The following is an 18,957-nucleotide window of genomic DNA, read 5'->3' on the forward strand; positions in this document are numbered from 1 at the left end:
GGCTGGATGCCAGAGGGTCTCTGTGGGGTCAGGAAAGTCCCTCGCTCCCTCCACGTGAGGTCAGCCAGGGAGGGAGCCCCGTGCTCCAGCAGTAGGGTAGCTGATGTCAGGCTGCCCTCTGCTCCCAGTGTCTGTGTTGTGAAAGGTCTGGATGTCATTGGAGGACGTCACCGGAGCTGTGGACGTCAGCTGGAGGAGCCCAGTGCTGGCCAGAGAAAGGGGGAAGTGGAAACACACAGCTGGCCCCAGCCCCAAGGGTGGCCCTGTGCCTCAGGCTGGGCTGCTGAGGAGGGTAGACAAGACAGGATCATCCTTGGGAAACATCCTGGTGCGTATCCTTGAGCTGGGTGAGCCTCTCCAGCGCAGTCCATCCCTGTCTCTCGTTAGTGTACACCAGAGATCAGCTGGAGGGACACACTGGAGGCTGTCCACACAGTCCTGGGGCCAAAGCAGCCCCAGCAGTAGCTGAGCAGGTGCTCCAGGGATGTGTCTCAGCCTGGCTCCACTTGGTTTGGTGTGTTAACATTCAGGGGTGGCAGTAGCTTATTGAGTGGCTGCTCCCCACGGGCAGCGGGTAGAAGAGGTAGTTGTGTCAGTGTGCAGGGCTGGCAGCACCTGCTCCCCGGCCTGGGCACGGCTCACAGGCGGCTGTCCTTGCTGTCCCCACTGAGCAGGCTCAGGGGGTTCACTGGCAGTGTGAGCCAGTCTGTGCTGAGGCTGGAGGTGAGGGGCAGCGTCCCCAGGACGTCAGTGTTGAAGATGCTCAGGTCGAAGGGAGCTTTCAGGAGCTCAGGGCAAGCTTTGGAGACCAAGGGAGCACTTGGAGCCCCCCAGCTCAGCAGAGTGGGGGCTAGGGGTCCCACCTGGCTGGAAAAGTCCAAGGAAGGGGCTCCCCATGGAGCGAGGTCCTGCGCGTGGCCACGGGGATGCTCTGGAGAGGACTGCTTCAAATACCCTTTGGACACAGCCAGCTCGGAGCACTCAACACCCAGCACGAGGTCAGTGCCCTGCCCAGGCCCTTCACAGCCCGAGAGGGGCATTCCCTGGGCTGGGTCCTGCCCTGGCTCCACCGTGCCCCTGCCCTGCTGCAGGTACCCGCGGAACTCCACGGCCTCCTGGCCGGTGGCAGGGCAGAGCTCTGGCTCCCCTTGGCTGCTGTTCCCGCTGCTGGAGGAGCACGTGGGACCAGGGCAGGGGCTCTCCAAGCCCACACCGCTGTCGTCGCCAGTGGGCAGCTGTCGCCTGTAGCCCTGGGGCTCAGGGCGGGCGGAGCAGCTCAGTCCGGGGGAGGAGGAGGGGATGTGCAGGCAGATGCCGCTGTCGGTGCTGCTGCCGCTGTTGTCTCGGCTTCCCACGGGTCCCAGCAGGCACAGCCGGTCCTCAGGCCACACTGGGAGCCTCCAGCCCTGCTCCAGGGGCACCTGGGCTGTGCTAGTGCTGCTGTCCAGCTGGGGCTCCTTCTGGCATAGGAACAGCTGCTGGATGGGGTCTGTGTCTAGGCTGCCCAAGGATGGGGGCTCGTGCTCCACCCAGAGTGAGCTCTGCTTCATGAAGGACTTCTGAGAGGGAGAGAAAGAAGGGAGTGAGCCGGGCTTTGTCCCTCTTGTTGCTGGCTGCTCCTAGCACTCCCCAAGCCTGCGCCTGCCCCTCCATGCCAGCCACAAAAGGTGCCTTACCAGGACAGACGGTGTCCTCACGGGTTTCTTTATGTAGGTGTGCACCAGCAGAGCCCCCAGGATCCCCAAAAGCACAATGAAGCAGGGGCTGAGGATGCTCGGGAGAAGCTCCACAATCCCTGCAAGAGAGGACGTGTCCAGGTGAGGGGGACAGGCAGCATCCAAAGGGCACAGAGCGGCTGTCCTGGCATGGACCCCGCCACATCCCCAGGGCCAAGAGGCTGAGGAGGGTCTGCATCCCTCCCTTCCCTGGCCCCCACTCACTGTGTCTCTGGGTGGTGGTGACACACTGCTCGTCGGTGCGTGTGGCAGGGACACGCCGGTTGGTCACGCCGGGCTCCACGCTCAGGCAGTACTCAGTGCCCCAGAGCAGGTTGCTGAGGGTGAACTCTGCCCTGGTCTCCACCACTTCAAACTGCAACAAGCAGAGCACAGGCTGGTACCTGAGAGCCTCCACCTCCTGCAGCAGGGCTGGTTCCCCCTCTTTCTTCCCCCCTCCTCCCCTGTCCCCTGGCAATGGGACATCTCCCCTCCCCGGCTGACAGCAGTTAGGCCCAAAATCCCAAGAGCCGGGGAAGCTGCTGCAATAAAACACGCAGAGAAACCTCTCTGCAGTGTCATGGCTCTGAGAAAGCTCAGCATTTAGTTTTACAGAAGAATGTGCTTTAACAATGTGTTTTTTCCACCTGAGCAGCACCGTGTGGGACAGACAGCATGGGAGCAGCAACTCATCTCACCGTCTTGTTGTCCTGTGTCCTCCTGACGTACACACGGTACTGTCTCGTGTCCTCGTGGATGTCTTCGTACCTCACAGTGACTTTCCCAGTCTGGAAGAGCAGCTGCAGCTGCACGTGGATGGTGTTGCCCCTCACGGAGAGGCTCTGGCCCGACAGGCGCAGGCTGGCTGGAGGCAAGTCAGTCGGAAGAGCACGTTAGGGCTGTGTCCTGCTTGCAGCACTGGACTGAGCTGTGACTGTCCCTCGCAGCCGGTGCCACCCATCCTCGCTTTGTCCCATCCTATCCTGCAGCCTGCCTGCCCTCCAGGAAGGTGTGGAGGGATTTATCCCTGCTCTCATTCATCCCACAGTTCTTCCCAAGTGGTTTGGCACCCTGACCTCACCATCCTCAGAGCCTCCTACCCCTGGCCGAGGTGAAGGCAGACCCCAACCTACCATCCTGTGGGGAGAAGGCGTTGGTCCTTTGCCACGAGGACGTGTGGTTCCCGGACACGGCCCTGACCCGGGCGTAGTAGCGCTTGTCGGGATCCAGGGTGTAGAAGGTGAGGTCGCAGGATTGCCTCGAGGACTTGGTGCACTCTGGGACGGCCGTCCAGGGGATTTTCGTGCCGTAGCTGCGGGGAGAAGCACCGGGGGTGAGAGCTGTGTGGGCAGCAGGGACTCAGCTGTCCCTTGCCGTTGGAGTCGGATGGCAGGCAGGGCTCAGCCCCCACGGCTGCACTCACACTTTGTACTCCACGTCGTAGCAGACGTCCCTGGGGTGGCCGTGTCCCGGCTCCCACTCCAGCACGTGCCACGTGGTCTCGGCAGCGAAGCGCACGCGCCGGGGGCTCGCCAGCCCCTCACCTGCGGGACCCACGGTGGGCGTTGGGTGAGGCTGCACAGCCCCCCGTCCCACTGGTGCCCACAGGAGCTGGGCAGGGCCCTTGGGAGGGCCTCCTGGAGTGTCACCCCACGTTTAGTGCTGACCACTCGAAATGCGTAAGGATTTCCCTGGAGTTCTTTGTCCGAGTTTCAGCGTTTGCTCATCCCCATCTTCCCCTTCCTTTCTCTTTGGGCAGAGCCCAGCTCAGCCCAGCCAGGGGGTTCCCCGTGCTTTTCTGCCCCAAGAAAGGAGCTGTATTTGCATCCCCAAGCCCCTGCTATTGGCCACGGGGGCTCTGTCCGGACTCAGCTTTCTCACAGCTGTGTTTGGGCTCCGCTTTCCTGTTTTGCTCATCTGCTGCCTGGATGAAACAGACTGTTTTCACACCTCCTGCCTGATTTCAGTCCTGTCACCTGGCAGCAAAGTCTCAGCTCGATAACATCTGTCACCCCCCGTGTGGGTTTCCCTGGCAGCTGCTGTCTGCCGGCAAACACCGAGCCCAGCAGCGGCCGTGGCACCTCGCCTGTGATCACAGCGCTGGGGACAAGCGAGGCTGGGGACTCAACAGCCTTTGGGCTCCCAACCAGCAACAAAAGGCAAGTGGCAAGCAGGGAGCCCTGCCGTGTCTCGCTCCAAAGCGCCGGTCTGAGCACCCAGTGATGGTGTCCAAGCTCCCTGGTGGCTCCAACCTGCTCCATGCCTGCCTCCCCCATCCCGGGCTGAGCAGCCCACCCGGAGCCGCGGAGATGAGCAGGGAGATGAGAACCGGCGCGGGCAAGAGACTCACCGTGTGTGTGCGGGGCGAGGAGCAGCGCCAGGCACAGCGCCAGGGCAGGGGCAGAGGGGCCCATGGCAGCTCAGCATCCTCCGTGGCAGCAGGGTGAGTGCCGTGCCGAGCTCTGCCCCGGCGGGGGCCGAGCGCCTGTTTTTCCCCGGGGGTTGGCTCGGTGACGTCTCGGAGGCGTTCGCAGAGCGGGAGGAAAGTCGCTGTGCAGCTACTTCCACTTTTTGTTTTTTTGCTGTCCACCCACTCACCCCCAGACAATCTCAGCCCTGGGCTGGGCATTTCCAACTGCAGACTTAAAGGAAGAATTTTGGGGGCTTTTCTGAGCAAAACAGTGCAGTGCTGAGAAAGGCAAGTACAAGTACACGATGTCTCTGCCTTTGCTGCTTCGTTTTGAGATGAGATGTTAAAAGCACAGCAAAAGTGAGTGTTAGCACTGAGGGTGACCTGCCACAGGGATTTTACAGAGCACAGCACCGTGTCCTGTCCTGCCAGCAACTAAATCCAGCCAGGTTCCATCCAGCCCTGGAGCCCCAGGAGAGGGTTCTGGCTTTCCCTTCCTTTGGGCTTGGCCTCTATCCTCCCATTTCTTTCCCCATGTATGGGGCTGAGTGACAATTTCTGGGCTATTCTGTGTCCTGCAAACACCTACACCCATCTCAAGTCCAGTGTGGCAGGGGGCTGTCACTGTCCCCAGGGCTCTGGTAGCCCCCCAGGTACGGCCATGACTCACGTGGCTGTGGGGTCTGGCCCCACGGTGATGTCTTGCCTATCTGGTGATGCTGAGACCTGAATTACCCCCCCCCCCAGGGGCTGTGAGTCCTCTGCTTTGCCTTCTGGCAGGTGGGATTACAGGAGAGCTTGCTTGAGGGTTTTCCTGGAGCCCTCATGTGATGGGGAGTGATTCACCCCAAGAAGAGGAATTTCCCCCTGGGGAATAAGTGGAAAAGACACAGATGAAAAGAGTAAGAGGAACCAAAAGTGCTCGGGACAGACTCAGAGAGCATCATGTCAGGCCTGGCTTGGTGGGCACAGAGGTGCAGGACCTCAGGTTCCTCCTTGAAGAATCATCTTAAATGCCTTAAGTGGAAGATTTCTGCTGTTATCCCTGACTCGTCCTTCCTGCTAAAGGCCAAGGGTTTCCACAAACTTGCAGCCTGGCCAGAGCACCAGCAGCAGATGCCTTCCTGCCCTGGGTTTATTCCCCAGTCTTTGGCAGATCAGCTGCTGTCCTATCACTCTGCTATCAGCTCCTGAGTCAGATCTGGCAGCCACTGAACTTAAAGAGTCCTAAGATGAAGCACAGCCCATCCCACACAAAGCCACAGCTTGTGTTTTGTGTAAAATAATGACAATTAAAAGCAACAGGACCAAAAATGAGGGAAGAGGGAGCTTTGTGGAAAAGACACCACAGGGCTGGTCCTGTGGGTGAGGCGGTTCAGAGGCTTGGGAGAAGGGGTTGGTGATTTAAGGGAAAATGAAACAGGCTGAGGAGAACTGAGAGTTCTGCAGAAGGCTGGGATGATGCGTGGCACAGGCACCCTGGGGGACTCGGGCTGGCACCTGAGCTGCTGCACGGTGTGACCTGTGGGTGATGTGGCTGACCCTGAAATATCTCCTGGTGGACACACTGCAGAGAAACCCGGGCCAGGGACGGCTGGGTCTGTGTTTCCCTAGCCGGTGTCCCTCGGGAAGTTTTCCCAGGGTGACAGAGGGGTCAGGCAGGGATGCTGCACTGTTCAGTGCAGGGCTGGGGCCGGAGGGCTGGGTCTGCACAGTCCTGCCGCAGGACAGGAGCAGAGTGATCCTCTTCCCTCCCCAATTCCCTCGTGCCTGGAGGTTGGAGCGGAGTGCGGAGGAGCCGCCGGGCTCTCCGGGGCTGGTGGAGCCGGCTCTGGCTGTGGGTGCTATTATCACCTCTGTGCTAGCTGGGAGGGCAGGAGGGTGCTGCAGGGCTCACAGCAGCAGTTACCAGCAGGCAAGGGTGAGGATTTCACCTGGGAGGTGTTGTGCTCACTGACATTTACCATCAGGCTGCTGGGGTCAGGCCGGACACACTGTTCTCTGTGACTTGTTTTCTGTAGGTGGCTTTGTAGAAACACCGGCAAGTAGTGAATGATTCCTGGAGTTGTCACCTGGAGCTGCTTTCTGAAAATCCCTTTTGAAGAGGATGTGGCAGCTCCTGTGGACATGGCTGGTTGGCTCAGGGCTGGCTGGGGATGCAGCTCAGTGCTTGGCCAGCCCCAGTACCCAGCAGGCTCAGCCTGCAGAGGCACGGAGGAACCACAAAGAGCAAACAAAAAACCCCCAAACCCACTTCTGCCTGTGAAAACTGCAGAGGAGTGTGCTGTGGAGTGAGGCCTGGCTCAGAAAAATCCCATGGAAGATGGGATTCCCAGAACAGGAGGAGACAGTGGGATCCAGCACAGGCTTTGCAGTAGGGTTTCTCCAAGCTTGGATGTTCCTGCTTATCTCCTGCCCTTCCGACGAGCAGGTGTGGGTGGGGAGCTGGATGAATAAGGGACTTACTCTATGAATAATGCCAGGAGAAATGTGTGGCAGTGAGGGTCAGGGGTTTGGATATCAGAGAGCACACAATGCAGCTGGGCCTTTTTCTTTAATCTGGTTATTTCTGTTTCCACCTGAGTTCTTGGTTAAGCAAAGCATCCCCAGCTTGTGCCTGAAGGGCAGGCAGGAGGCTGCTGCTGGCTGCTGGCAAAAGGATCACTTCATTAGTAAAGGAGTGAAAAGGCCTCTAGAGAAACTAGAGGAAAACTGCATTTTGCTTCCCTCGGAACAGGGAATTCTTGACTTCTGGGTCACACCAGAGAGGTTTTCCTGGGGTTGGGCATGGCTGTGCATCCCCTCCTCTCCCATCCTCAGCTGGCACGCTTAGCCCTTGGCTGGACTGGAGAGGTTGTGGGTGAATGTGTGGTGGGCACAGAGTGAAGAAGGGGGGAATTGGGTGGGCAGGCAGCCAGGAGAGCAGCAAAGAACTCCTGGAGACCAGGGAGATCAGGATACCCCCGTCCCCTGGGGCCAGGGGAGATCTCACCTGCTCCCAGACTCCCACCCCTCTGGCCACGGGCAGGCTCCCACTCCCAGTGCCGGGGCGGCCGGCACAGGGGCAGGTGTTTTGCATGTTGTGCCCGGAGCAGTTGGGAAACAGGCAGCGGTGGAGCCGAGCGGCAGGTCCGACTGGTTTCCCTCCGCGCTGGCACTGACGTACGAGCCACTCTCCAAACAGCTCCTGCCCCGTCCCCGGCACCCGGCTGTGCTCGGCCCCGCGCTGCGCGGGATGGCCGTGCCGGAGCTGTGAGCCCAGCCCAGCCCGCAGCGGCCCATGGACGGCAAAACCCCTCCGGTAAGGCACGGGCAGCTCCCCGGCTCCGACCCCGCGGGGGGGACGGGGGTGCGCCGGGGCTGGATGGACCCGCTCTCCTCGGGGTTTGGTGGAGAGCCCAATCTCTCCTCCCTGCTCTCCAGGGTGTTGCCTTCGAAGCAGGCAGTGGGGAGAAGCAGCCAGGATGAGCTGCCTGGGGGGCTGCTGCCTCCGGCACTCTTGGGCACATGGAGGGAGGGGGACAGTCACCAGCATCCCTGGTGTCAGCTCCGTGCTGGTAGAGGAGGTGTTCGGGCCCCCTGCATCCTTCTGTTTCATGTTGAAGTGGAGTTGTGAACTGGGGGGACCAGTTGGTGCTGTCAGTGGGATCTGGTGCCACTTGGCAGCCGTGGGAGCCTCACTGAGTTCCTGAGCCCTCCGGCACTTTCCAGCAGCACTTTGGCAGCAGTGGGCTCAGCCCTGCTGCTCTCTTTCACCATCTCTCTGGGCAGTTTTCGGGCTGGGTTGACTGGGACCTGCTCAGCCTTGGATGTGGGACTTTGCTGAGCATCCTGTCATGAGGAAAACATCCATCCCGGCTGGGCACCGGGCGAGGCCGTGGGTAATTACCATGCCAGCGACGTCTGGGACGTGCAAAGCTGGCGGTGACGGGGTGGCTGGGGCTCGAGGGGAGGCAGGCCCAGCTGTAACACCATTCTCTTGCTACCCCTTGTCATGGGGGTGCCAGCCAGGAGCAGGGGCAGAGTGGGCTCGTGCGAGATGCTGGCTGGGTCCATGGAGCAGTCTGACCTCAGCACTGCTCTGCAGAGTGGTCCCAGCTCTGGGTGGCCCCAAAGCAGGTGGCATCACTGCATCTTGGTGACAGCAGGGTGTGAACCGGGATGCTCGCTCATAGAGACAGTTGCCCAATACTGGACATCCCCACTGGGCCACCTTGGCTTTGTCACTTGGATTAAATGGGCCACCAGGAGCCACCTTGCCTCTGCAGCTGCAGGAAAGTCACTTTGCCTTTCCGTGCCTTGGTTTGCCCATCTGTGGAATGGGGTGAGCAGCCATTACTCACCCCCTGGAACATTTTCGGGTCTCTGCCCAAAGGGCTGCTCACACTGGCACAGGGCAACCTGTCCCTGGCCACATCAGGGTGACTCAATTGAGGTGGCTTGTCACCTGCACTTGCAAAATGGCCCTGGTGTGCTTTGGGATTTCACTTCCCCGTGTGCTGCCCCTTTACAGCATCAGGGCCTCAGCAGCGTCCTCTGGCAGCCCCTGCCCCGCTCTGGGGCTGGGGTCTGTCCCTTCCCAGGGAAGCTCTGCTCAGCTGTGACACTCGGGCAGGACTGTGTCACCATCGGGGCTCTCACAGGCTGGGCAGGGCTTTGTCCCTGGTGAGGACAATGTCTCTGTTGTGTGCTGGCTGAGCTGCTCTGCACAATCGGTGCTCACAGGCAGGTGAAGGAGCCAGTTCCCAGCCTGGACACGGGTCTGTGGGTACCTGGGAGCGATGGTGAGGCTGGGCAGCTGAGCTCAGCTGGGGGGGATGATCAGCTACTGAGGCAGCTCCAGATTCTGAGCCCATGTCCTTGTGCTCCTGGGAGGCACGGCCGGGACCTGGTCCGGTTACAACACCCAGGTGTCACCCGGCTTCCGCTCTCCCTCCCACTCCGAAACTGCGGGTGACTGCTGGCTGCTTTCCCTGCTTCCCTCCCCATTGCCCACGGATCCTGAGCCTCCAGCCCAGCCTGGATCACCTTTCCCCTGGTGATTGTCCCCTGCTGCCATGGATCTGGGGGCCTTCCCTCTGCAGCAGGGAGCTGAGCTGCAGGTCAGTGCACGAGGCAGCTCACGGTGCAAAGGGGATGGGCATCTCAGCGCTGCTGTCTGTGGTTCAGGTGCTTTGCCCGGCTCTTCTCAGAGCAGAGAGGAGTGATGTGGTGTTTGCACTCCTGACATGTTTAGCAAAGGGCTTGTGCTGCAGACAGGCACCGTTCGCTCTTCCCCTTTGTGACGTGAGTAGAGCTGGCCAAGTGTCCCCGTGTGTGTCCCCAGAATCCCTCCTCACTGTTCTCTGAAATCCATCCCTGCCACAAACAGAGGCTGGCTGTGCTCCCCCTCCCCACAGCTGCCTTTGGCACGTACCACCCTCAGGGCTGGTGGTGGAACGTTTGCAGAGAGGGCGTTGGGGAAAGGCCTCAAACCGCAGCCGCTCGTGCGATACGGGCTCGGCTCTGCCTCTGACTTTTACTCAAAAGCCAGCAAAGGATGAGTAAAGGTTTTGTGGGCAGGAGCTGTCACTCCCTTGCCGGGGTTTTGCGCTCTTCTTAACAGAAGCATCTTTGTAAAACCACTGCTATTTTCTCTTTGCTACAGTGGCCTTACAATAGGTTTGCTGGTGACCTGGAGCCCGTGGCGAAAGCTTTGTTAGCTTCTCTGATAGGCCTACAAAATTATCTGGACTTTGGACTTTTGAGGCAATAAGTAGCTAAATGTTCACCTGAATGTAAAAGGGCATGTGCTTCCTGCTGAGGAGTGTTCAGAGCAATTTGACCTATGGCATACTTCGGTGTTAATTTGATATATTTGCACTCTGAAGGTGGAAGTGTTGTAGCATCATTGGCTCCCTGGGGAAGCTGGGCTGTGTTTTCTAGTGTGATGGAGAGGTTTGTCCTTTGGAGGATTGTAATTCTGCTGGTCTGACAAGTGAAGGGTTACACTTGCTGCAGGGCGAGACGTGAAATATTGGGTGGTGTGGAGGTAGCACACAAATGCCATTGTAAAAGGGTATTTAAAAAAAACTTCATTTATACGTAGACAGAAGAAATTCTTTTCCCAGGAAGGATTCCTGGCATCCACACATTGCTTTGTTTCTGCAAATCAGCAGTTCAGGACCTGCCACAGCTCTGGCTGTGTTTGCTGTCTGACAATGGGCACTGAGGGTACCCGGGGATGCCCCACTGTGTGGGTGTGTGAGAACCTGAATCCCGTCTGTGTGACTGCTCAGGCTCATTAGGGAAGGGCAGCATGGGGCACTCCCCAGCCCTCCCAGCTCCCAGCAGAGCACACTGAGGGGCTCTCCTGGGCTCCCCAGCGCCTTTGGGAGAAAGCAAGGCTGAAGCACTGCCATCCTGGGCTTGTCCACATGGCTGCTGGGAAATCCAGGTGTAGGGAAACCTCAGCCTGCAGGCTGAGCAGATCCAGGCTTGCTCTCGGGAAGGGGTGAGAGTGGGCTGGTGCTGTGAAACAGAAAGTGCCTCTGCTCCTGCTCACACCCAGGAGCCCTGGGAGCCTGACACGAGTGGGGCCGTGGCTCCCCACGGCCAGGAGATGTTAGTGCAGCCCGTGCCAAGGGCCCCGCGGGCGGCGGGAGGAGGTCGGTGCCGGGGGGTGGCCCTGCACACCCCGCTGCTGGCCAGGGCGGGTGGCCAGGCAGCCTCCCCGGAGCCCGGGGTGCTGTGCCTGCCGGCCCTGCGGGTGCTGAGCTCCCCAGGCACAGTCCAGGAGGGGTGTGCGTGTCCCTGGTGTGCCGATGGAGCGTGGCCACGCCGGGGGTGTGACTCAGGGATAATGCCCAGGAAGTTACACCACCGCATTGCAGGAAAGGGCACAGCCGTATTTACAGAGCGAGAGCCTGAGCAGCCTCCCGACCTGCCCATCAGGGCTCCTGGTTCCCATGGGGCAGGAAACTCGAGGGGAGAGAAAATCCAGCTGGAAGGGCAGTGATGGCTCCCACCACTGCCCCTGCTCTGCCCACGTCCCATCCTCTGCCCATCCCAGAGCTGTGATCCAGCCTGGGTGCTGCTTGCTGGCTTGTCAGGGAAAGGGATGTTTTCTGGTCCTGGGGAAAGGTGTTCTCTAGCAACTACAGGGCCAAAACTCCAGGTTTCTGGAGGGATGTGTTAGAGCCCACCTCTGGCTGGTAAGTGATCCCTGGGGATCAGCTCCACTTCTCCTGAGTGTCCCTTCTGTGGGACATCAGTGGCATTACAGAATCCTGTAATGGTTTGGGTTGGAAGGGACTTGAAGCTCGTCCAGTTCCAACTCCTTGCCAGAGGCAGGGACACCTCCCAGTAGACCAGGTTCCTCCAAGCCCTGTCCGTCCTACAGAGATTTCACAAAAGGCAGGGGAAACAGCATTTATTTTGGTCCTCTCTGAAGGAAAATGAGAGGCTGTGGCTTCTGCAGCTGATGGAACACTTGGAAGGGTGCATCTTGAGGAAAGGAAGCAGATACATATTCTTCTGCGAATTCATGGATTAGGAGTGACACAACTGCAGAGCAGCATTCCAGGGTACAGGACGTTTCAGGGCTTGGAAAACACCGATTATTAAGTATTACTAAATAACAGCTGGAAATTACACTGTATTTTTCAAATGGCTAATTAAGGATAGATGCATAAATTGGGGCACTAGCCCCGTGGAACTGGGCCACGACGTGACTGACCCGGTGCCAAGTACCCGTCTGATTGCTCCGATCACAGCGATGGGTCTGGGGAATTCATCCATCTGGAGAGAAAAGCTCCATGACAACGAGGTTTTGGGTCATCCTGGATGGGATATGGCTCAGAGAGGGGCACCAGAGTGGTGACTCTGCATGAGATCCGTGGAATAGCCACCAGCAGCCCCAGCTGGCAGTGCCAGGGGGCTCGGTGCGGTGCCGGGGGGCTCAGCTCTGCATCGCCCTTGCCTTCACAGCTGGCAGGGTGGCAGCTGGGGGACTCTCTAGTGGGCATCAGTCACTGCCACTGACAGTCTCCTCTGCTCCCAGACCACTGCATCACTGGGCAGTGTCCCCTCCAGCCTCCATGCCTCCACGGTCAGCAGCATCTTCGGCGCCCGACCCCCGCAGCCCCAGGAGAGCGTCCTCGGCATCAGCTTCAAACCCTACAGCCCCGAGGCCAGCCCGGCCCCCACGCCCTGCACGGCCTGTGAGAGCACACGTAAGGATGGGGCCCAGGTTGGTCTCTGGCCACCCTGGCCCCGGTCCCACTTGGAGCGGGGAGGGATGGAGCGAGGCAGGGATGGGTGCCTGTGCCCGCTGCTGGCACAAGCCTTGGCCACAGGCTGGTTTTTCCCTGGGGGTGTGAGGGGTGCTGGGGGCAAGGGAGAGGACTGTAATGATGGGACAGTGCGGGGTGTGCATGGCTCTGCTCTCCCACACCTCGGGGGTCCTCTGGGGAGCCTGGTGGGTAACAGAGTCTGGGTGTCCCGGGGAGGCAGCTGCTCCCCCTGACCCTGCCTCCACCCTGCTGCCAGGATCCTCCATGTTCAGAGCTCCCTGCATGAGCCAGCGGCGGCTTGTGCTCATCTTCTGCGTCTCCGTCCTCATCGTGCTGCTCATCGCCCTCATCCTGCTGTGTGAGTGGGGACCCAGCCCAGGGTGGCCCGGGGCTCCTAGAGGGGACCTCAGAGGGGCTGGGGGTCAGCAGGGCCTGGGGATACCTATGCTGGGAAGTGCCAGAGGGAAAGCCCTGGACCCAGAGGCAGCAGCGTGCTCTTGCCATTCCCTGAGTGTTCCTGACATCTGGTGGAGAGACAGGAGCCTGGGAAAGGAGATCTGCTGCCTCGGCTGACAGCGGTATTTGGGGAGCTTGGGGCTGCAATGTTCTTTCCTTCTGCTGGGCTCGCTTTGGTGGGCAGCAGGGCCCCCCCAGCAGCACCCACAGTCTCCCTCCCCTGGGCAGGATCTGCCAAACAAACTGTGGTCCGCAGGCGGAACACACACAGACAGCGGGGAATCCCTTTAATCCTGGTAACATCCAGCTGCCGTTCTCCAGCTGGTGGGCTTGAAGCACTCGCAGGCAGAATGCATGTTTCTGTGGGTGAAGGGAGAGGGACTCGCAGCAGCTGGGCAGCACAGGGGGGTGCTCAGGGTGGCCAGTCCTTCCTCAGCCCTGTGTCCAGCAGCTTCTCACTCTTGGCTCGAGCTCAGCTCACGCTCACACCTGGTGTTTGGGAGCACCCCTGTGCCTGGCATATCTTCGGATGCCCATGCAGGTGGGTCACAGCCCCCTCACCCACAGCCAGCCCTGGCCTCACCACGGCATTTTCTTGCTTCCAGTTATGTTCTGGCGGTCGCAGACGGGCATCGTGTACAAGGAGCCGGCCGAGAGCTGCAAGGACAGCGCCGTGCGCTGCGACGGCGTCGTCGACTGCTCCCAGCGCAGCGACGAGCTGGGCTGTGGTGAGGCACCAGGGGCTGGGGCAGTGGGAGCGAGGGGAGCCCCGGGGTGCTGGGCATGCCCCTGATTCCCCTGCTCCATCCCACAGTGCGTTTCACATCCGAGGAGTCCTTGCTCCACGTCTACTCCAGCACTGAGAACCAGTGGCTGCCGGTGTGCAGCAGCGCCTGGGACGAGTCCTTCTCCAGGAAGACCTGCCGGCAGCTGGGGTTTCAGAAGTAATTCCTGAGCATGGGTGGTTCTGCTGGGGCGTTGGGGCACTGCCAGCCCCCTGGGCACTGTGCTCTTTCTGCCAGCATTGTGTTTTTCTGCTGGAAGGTGGTATGGCCAGCGCTGCTCGTAAGGCAGGGACCAGATGGTCAGTGCTGGGCCATGGGGACCCTCACTGCCTCTCCTCTTCCCTCCCAGTGCATCTCAGACTGAATACATCCCCCTGCGTGTCTCTGGCAAGAGCCTCACGGTGACTGACGAGCGAGAGACCATCCAGCAGAGCCTCAACAGGTACCAGGCAGTGTCACCTCCTGCCCTGCCCCTGCCCTGGTGCCACAGGAATGGGGCTGAGGCCGTGTCCCCCTCCTCTCTCCTGCAGCTCACAGTGTCTCACGGGAAAGTACGTCTCCCTCCGATGCACAAGTAAGGGGCTGGCTGGCACACGGCCAAGGGCAGGCAGGGAGCCTTTCCACGGGCTTGGGAGTGCTTTTCTCCCTTCTCCACACAGGGTTGGGCAAATGGGGTGTTTTCCAGCAAACTGGGTAATAGAAAACTACGAAGATTGCATTCCCTGGTCCCTAATGCCCCTACAAGTGGTACCTGCATGTGGTGGGGATGTTGTGTGTGTGTCTCCCTTCCAAGCCCACCTTCCCTCCCAGCCCTCCTCTCAGCCCTGCTCTCCCCTCTCCAGCCTGTGGGCAGAGGATTTCTGGCCGGATCATCGGGGGAAAGGAGACCTCTGTGAACAAGTGGCCATGGCAGGTCAGCGTGCAGTACGGGCCCATCCACATCTGCGGCGGCACCATCATCGACGCGCAGTGGGTGCTCACGGCAGCCCACTGCTTCTTCATGTGAGTGCTGCTGCCAGCCCCGCTCAGCCCAGCCCCACACCCCCCTGCCTCACCCCTTCCTGCCCCATCTCGCCCTGCCAGGAACAGCATGAAGATCCTGGACGACTGGAAGGTGTACGGGGGGGTGTCGGACCTGAAGCAGCCCATGGAGGGCATCCCCGTGTCCCAGGTCATCATCAACTCCAACTACAGCGACGACCACGACGACTACGACATCGCCCTCATGAAGCTCTCCAGGCCACTGACGCTCTCAGGTGAGGCCTCACAGCTTACCTGGACCTGGCTGGGGGTGGCGTTTGGGGGCACAGGGAGAGACTGAGGATGGGCGGGAGTGAGGGGCAGCTCGGGCCCCCTTGGAACCACACCCTGGGGTATGTGGGGCTGCTGCCAGCTGGAGCATCCAACTCTGCTGTGGCCACCTTGCTTTCCCTGGCCTGTCCCATGGCCAGGAAGGGGCTGGCACACGCAACCACGAGCTCAGGTGTGCCACCAGCATTGTACCCCACGTGGGGCCAGTGAGACCCTTCTGGGGTGGGCAGAGAAGGGACCTTTCCTGCCCCCCATGCTCCTCCCTGGCTGCAGAGCTTGTGACTACGGTGGCTATTTTGCTCCTGGGTGACTCATCCTTCCCTCCTCGCCTGGCTTTCATCATGTCTCCCTCCAGCCCATGTTCGCCCAGCCTGCCTCCCCACGTACGGCCAGCGATTCCAGACCGGCAGGTCCTGCTTCATCACGGGCTTTGGGAAGACCAGGGAGAATGAAGGTGAGGGAGGACGCCAGCTCCCCACAGGCACCTCCTGCCCACAGGCAGAGCTTTGCTGTGGTACTCCAGGACTGTTCCACAGGGATAACTCTCAGGGGTTGCCCTTCCCAGCCGTGAGGCTTTGCAGAAATAAGACCCGTGAGAAACACGAGCTTCCTCCCTCGCTGCTGCAGAGAGGCCCGGGGGCCGTGGGGGGCCGAGGCCCCCCCTGCCCCACAGCTCTTCCTGCCTTGCAGATAACACGTCCCCGAAGCTGCGGGAGGCCGAGGTGAAGCTCATCGACTACAAGATCTGCAACAGCGACAAGGTGTACGAGGGCTACCTGACCCCCAGGATGATGTGTGCCGGGTACCTGCAGGGAGGCAAAGACGCCTGTCAGGTGAGCTGGGGGCACGTGGCACACCAGGAGAGGGCTGCCCGCTTTTGGGTACCCACAGAGGGGCACCTGCTGTCTCCCCTCCTCACTGCTCTGCCCCTCTGAGCCAGGGTGACAGCGGAGGGCCCCTGGTCTGCGAGGACAATGGCCGCTGGTATGTGGCCGGGGTGACGAGCTGGGGAACAGGATGTGGCCAGAAGAACAAGCCTGGAGTTTACACCCGGGTGACAAAGCTCCTCAGCTGGATATACAGCAAAATGGAGGTGAGGTGGCAGGGCTGTGCTTGGGCAGGAAGGCCCTGGTGCACAGAGAGGGGCTGTACCCCCCCAGCCCAGCCCTTGGCACCTCACCCTTGCTCTCCCCTCTCTCCCTTGCAGAGTGAGAATGACTAAAACCGGGATGGACACTTGCCTGGGCTGTACCTCTCCAGCTGGCACAGGCCACTGCCCCGGGCTGCTGCCAGGGCATGATGCTACCAGCCCATCCCACACCTCTCTGGACTGTCCGTGCAGCCAGGGACCTGTCGCTGCCCCCGAACTCTGAAAACACGGCGCCTGTGAAGTGACTCTGCCCTCTCCTTGTGCCAGGGGGTGACCTGGTGGCAGCTGGGCACAGCACCCAGCCAGCCCCAAGGGGACACAGCCCATGCTGGCAGCTGGCCGTGCTGGCTGGGGGCACCTCCTCACCCCATGTCTGTGGTTCTCCTGTAAATAGACCTGTCTGGACGGGGTGTCACGAGTGCTTCCTGGCAGGACTGTGGCACCCTCAGCGGGCGAGGTGCCTGCAGTGCCAGTGGGGTGCCCACGCTGAGGGAACACTCCTCGTGCCAGATCACAGCTGTGCCACCTTGGGGTGCGGGATGGGGCAGCTGTGCCCACACTGCCCACACCTACGGCTTTCCCACGAAGGGGAGCCCCGAGGTGCAGTTATTCCACCCTCCGGGAGGAGCGGCCGGTGCTCTCGTGTTTGTGGATAGATTTAGGAAGTGCCTAATGTTCCTCCCTGTGAGAGAAATACCTGTTTGTTTATTTTTCCTTGCCGTGGATCTGGTCTGAGCCAGAGCTCCCCTCAGGACTGCAGCTGGCCTCGGTCCCCACCCTGCTCTGGGGAGGACTTGGCAGCAGAGTGGGGCAGGTCTGAGCTCCGGGGGTGGCTGCAGGAGGTGTGACCAAAGCCAGCAGCAGCAGCCAGAGGCCAAGCTGGAGTGTGATGCAGAGCAGCCACCCTCCCGGGCAGCACCCAGCGTGAGCCAGCCCTGGATTCCCCTGCTGCGAGCTCAGTGGCTGTGCTGGATTGCTGCCTCCGGCTCCCAGCACGCAGGGATGGCCCAGCCAGCCTCACCTCCCTGGCCACGCTGGAGCAGGGACACCTTTCCCTCAAGGAAACCGGTGCCTGCATCTCCTTGTGGATGCTGGGGGCACACGAGGCACCGTGGGAGATCCCCATGGTGAGCAGGGCTGGCTGCTCCTCTCCCCAGCCACGTGTTCAGCTGCAGAAGGGTCCTGGATTGCCTGGCCACCCTGCACTCTTCTAATAAATGTTTTAGTAGTGTTCCACTTGGAGATGGCTCTTCTGAACGGGCTGGAGAGGAAAGGGTGAGTCCCTAGCTGTCACCGTTCCTGTGGGTATGTGTGGTGGAATGGCCCTTCCTGCCCTTCACCCCCTGGGTTACTGCTTGTGGCTGGGAGAAAAGGGGTGTCTTGGGTCCTTCACCTCCTGGGAGCACCCCCCGGGTTCCCAGCACTGGCTGCTTTCCATGGAAAAGGTTTTGGGCAGGCAGAGAGTTTGTGTTTGAAGTTCGGGATAGCAGGTCCAGTGTGGCTCTAGGTGTGCAGAAAGCACCTGGGACTCGGCTGCCACCTGCCTGCTGGTGGGGAGGGGTGAGTGGAACCCTTGTGTTGTCTCTCTCGTGGATTTGGAGCGGTGCAGGGCGGCTGCTCTGGACCTGAACTGTAACAAAGCCAGTCGCTGCCTTTTGGGAAGCACTGAGTCAGCCTGACCTCAAATCCCTTTCCAGAGCAGCAGCCCAGAAACCTCCCACGGATGCAGGAGCCGCCCGTGAAGAACAGGGTGTGCAGGGGACTGTTTGCACTTTATAATACGTGAAAAGGGCCTGGGCAAACCTGCTGAATTCCAGGGAGGAATGGGGGATTCTTGCTCCCTGCATGCAGAGGCTGGACATGTTACCAAGACCACCCTGCAAGTGCAGTGGTCACAGCAATAGATTTTTCCATGAACAGAAACAGCTGATCTTTAGTAAGAGTGGGGGCCCCATGTGCCTTCCCCATTTTATGTTGGTCTGGTTAAACTGGGAATTCAAAGGGTTTTAAGTCACAGACCCAGATAACATTTGTCCACAGGTTCTCCGGGATCTCGAGGTTTCTGTTGGTAAGTCCTAATGTCCCCATGGAGCAGCTCATTTATTGCTGGAGAAATCAATTCTTTGAGAAAGAATAACCCAAAAACTGGAACCCAGTAAGAGCTGATCTTGCTGGAGCCGTGTTCCTGGGCACAGTGATGGTAACTCCATTTCAGTGTGTTGGGGACCTGCTCCTCTGCTGTGGATTCACCTCCACAGGGGTTATTCTCCTCTGAAATACTCTCTCACAGCAGAGAAACACTTTCAGCCCTTAATACAAATTTAATTTATTCCTTCCAAACCTGCCATCCAGTGGTGCCTCCTCCCAGGCCCAGGGGAAGGTCTGCTGTGCTTCCCCAAGGGCTGAAGTTTTCTAAGCAGATTAGAAGTGATTAGTTTGCATGAAGCAGCCTGGCCACGGCTGTTGTGCTGTTCCCAAAGACATCACTGTGCAGATGGAGCCTTGGACACGGCTTTGCTTCCGCTCCTGGAGCACTGTTCATACCCAGGGGGAGCACAGACGTGGTGGGTGTCAGCCCAGCTCTGAGGAGCCTCCTGGGACAGCCCCAGCCGTCGCCTGTGGCTCTTGTAAAGCCCCTTTTCTTGCTCAATACATCCTGCTCTGGAGCATCTTCCGAGACGAGGGGCTCTGAGCATGGCCCCACATCTGGCTGGGCTGTTCCCATGTTCCTCTGTGCTTTGGAAATCATAGGCCAGTGTCCCCAGGGGATATGACTTAGAAAAATACAGTCTACCGGGCACCACGTGAATTAAAGGCCATTAGTGGTGGTTTTCCCAATCTCTCCTTTTATAGTTCT

At 59.9% G+C, this 18,957-nt stretch overlaps 2 protein-coding genes across 2 annotated transcripts; one reads left to right on the plus strand and one right to left on the minus strand.

Annotated features, from left to right (window-relative positions):
* Positions 1 to 81: 81 nt before the first annotated feature.
* On the minus strand, positions 82 to 4,256 carry IL10RA (interleukin 10 receptor subunit alpha). The gene is made up of 7 exons (XM_051812551.1): positions 4,066 to 4,256; positions 3,139 to 3,259; positions 2,849 to 3,027; positions 2,414 to 2,580; positions 1,941 to 2,091; positions 1,677 to 1,795; positions 82 to 1,559 (listed from the first exon to the last, which is right to left on the minus strand). The coding sequence occupies exons 1-7, from the start codon at positions 4,127 to 4,129 to the stop codon at positions 639 to 641; spliced, it is 1,722 nt and encodes a 573-aa protein (XP_051668511.1). The 5' UTR covers positions 4,130 to 4,256; the 3' UTR covers positions 82 to 638.
* Positions 4,257 to 7,304: 3,048 nt separating this feature from the next.
* On the plus strand, positions 7,305 to 18,168 carry TMPRSS13 (transmembrane serine protease 13). Its single transcript, XM_051812552.1, has 14 exons — positions 7,305 to 7,426; positions 12,167 to 12,338; positions 12,655 to 12,756; positions 13,460 to 13,582; positions 13,669 to 13,798; positions 13,989 to 14,081; positions 14,170 to 14,213; positions 14,482 to 14,641; positions 14,723 to 14,895; positions 15,306 to 15,404; positions 15,641 to 15,783; positions 15,891 to 16,043; positions 16,158 to 17,375; positions 18,141 to 18,168. The coding sequence occupies exons 1-13, from the start codon at positions 7,406 to 7,408 to the stop codon at positions 16,170 to 16,172; spliced, it is 1,428 nt and encodes a 475-aa protein (XP_051668512.1). The 5' UTR covers positions 7,305 to 7,405; the 3' UTR covers positions 16,173 to 17,375; positions 18,141 to 18,168.
* The last annotated feature ends 789 nt before the right edge of the window (positions 18,169 to 18,957 follow it).

This window comes from Manacus candei, unplaced genomic scaffold (assembly GCF_025592945.1).
Source record: "Manacus candei isolate 608988 ecotype Guabito, Panama unplaced genomic scaffold, ASM2559294v1 h1tg000086l, whole genome shotgun sequence".
Lineage (NCBI taxonomy): Eukaryota > Metazoa > Chordata > Aves > Passeriformes > Pipridae > Manacus > Manacus candei.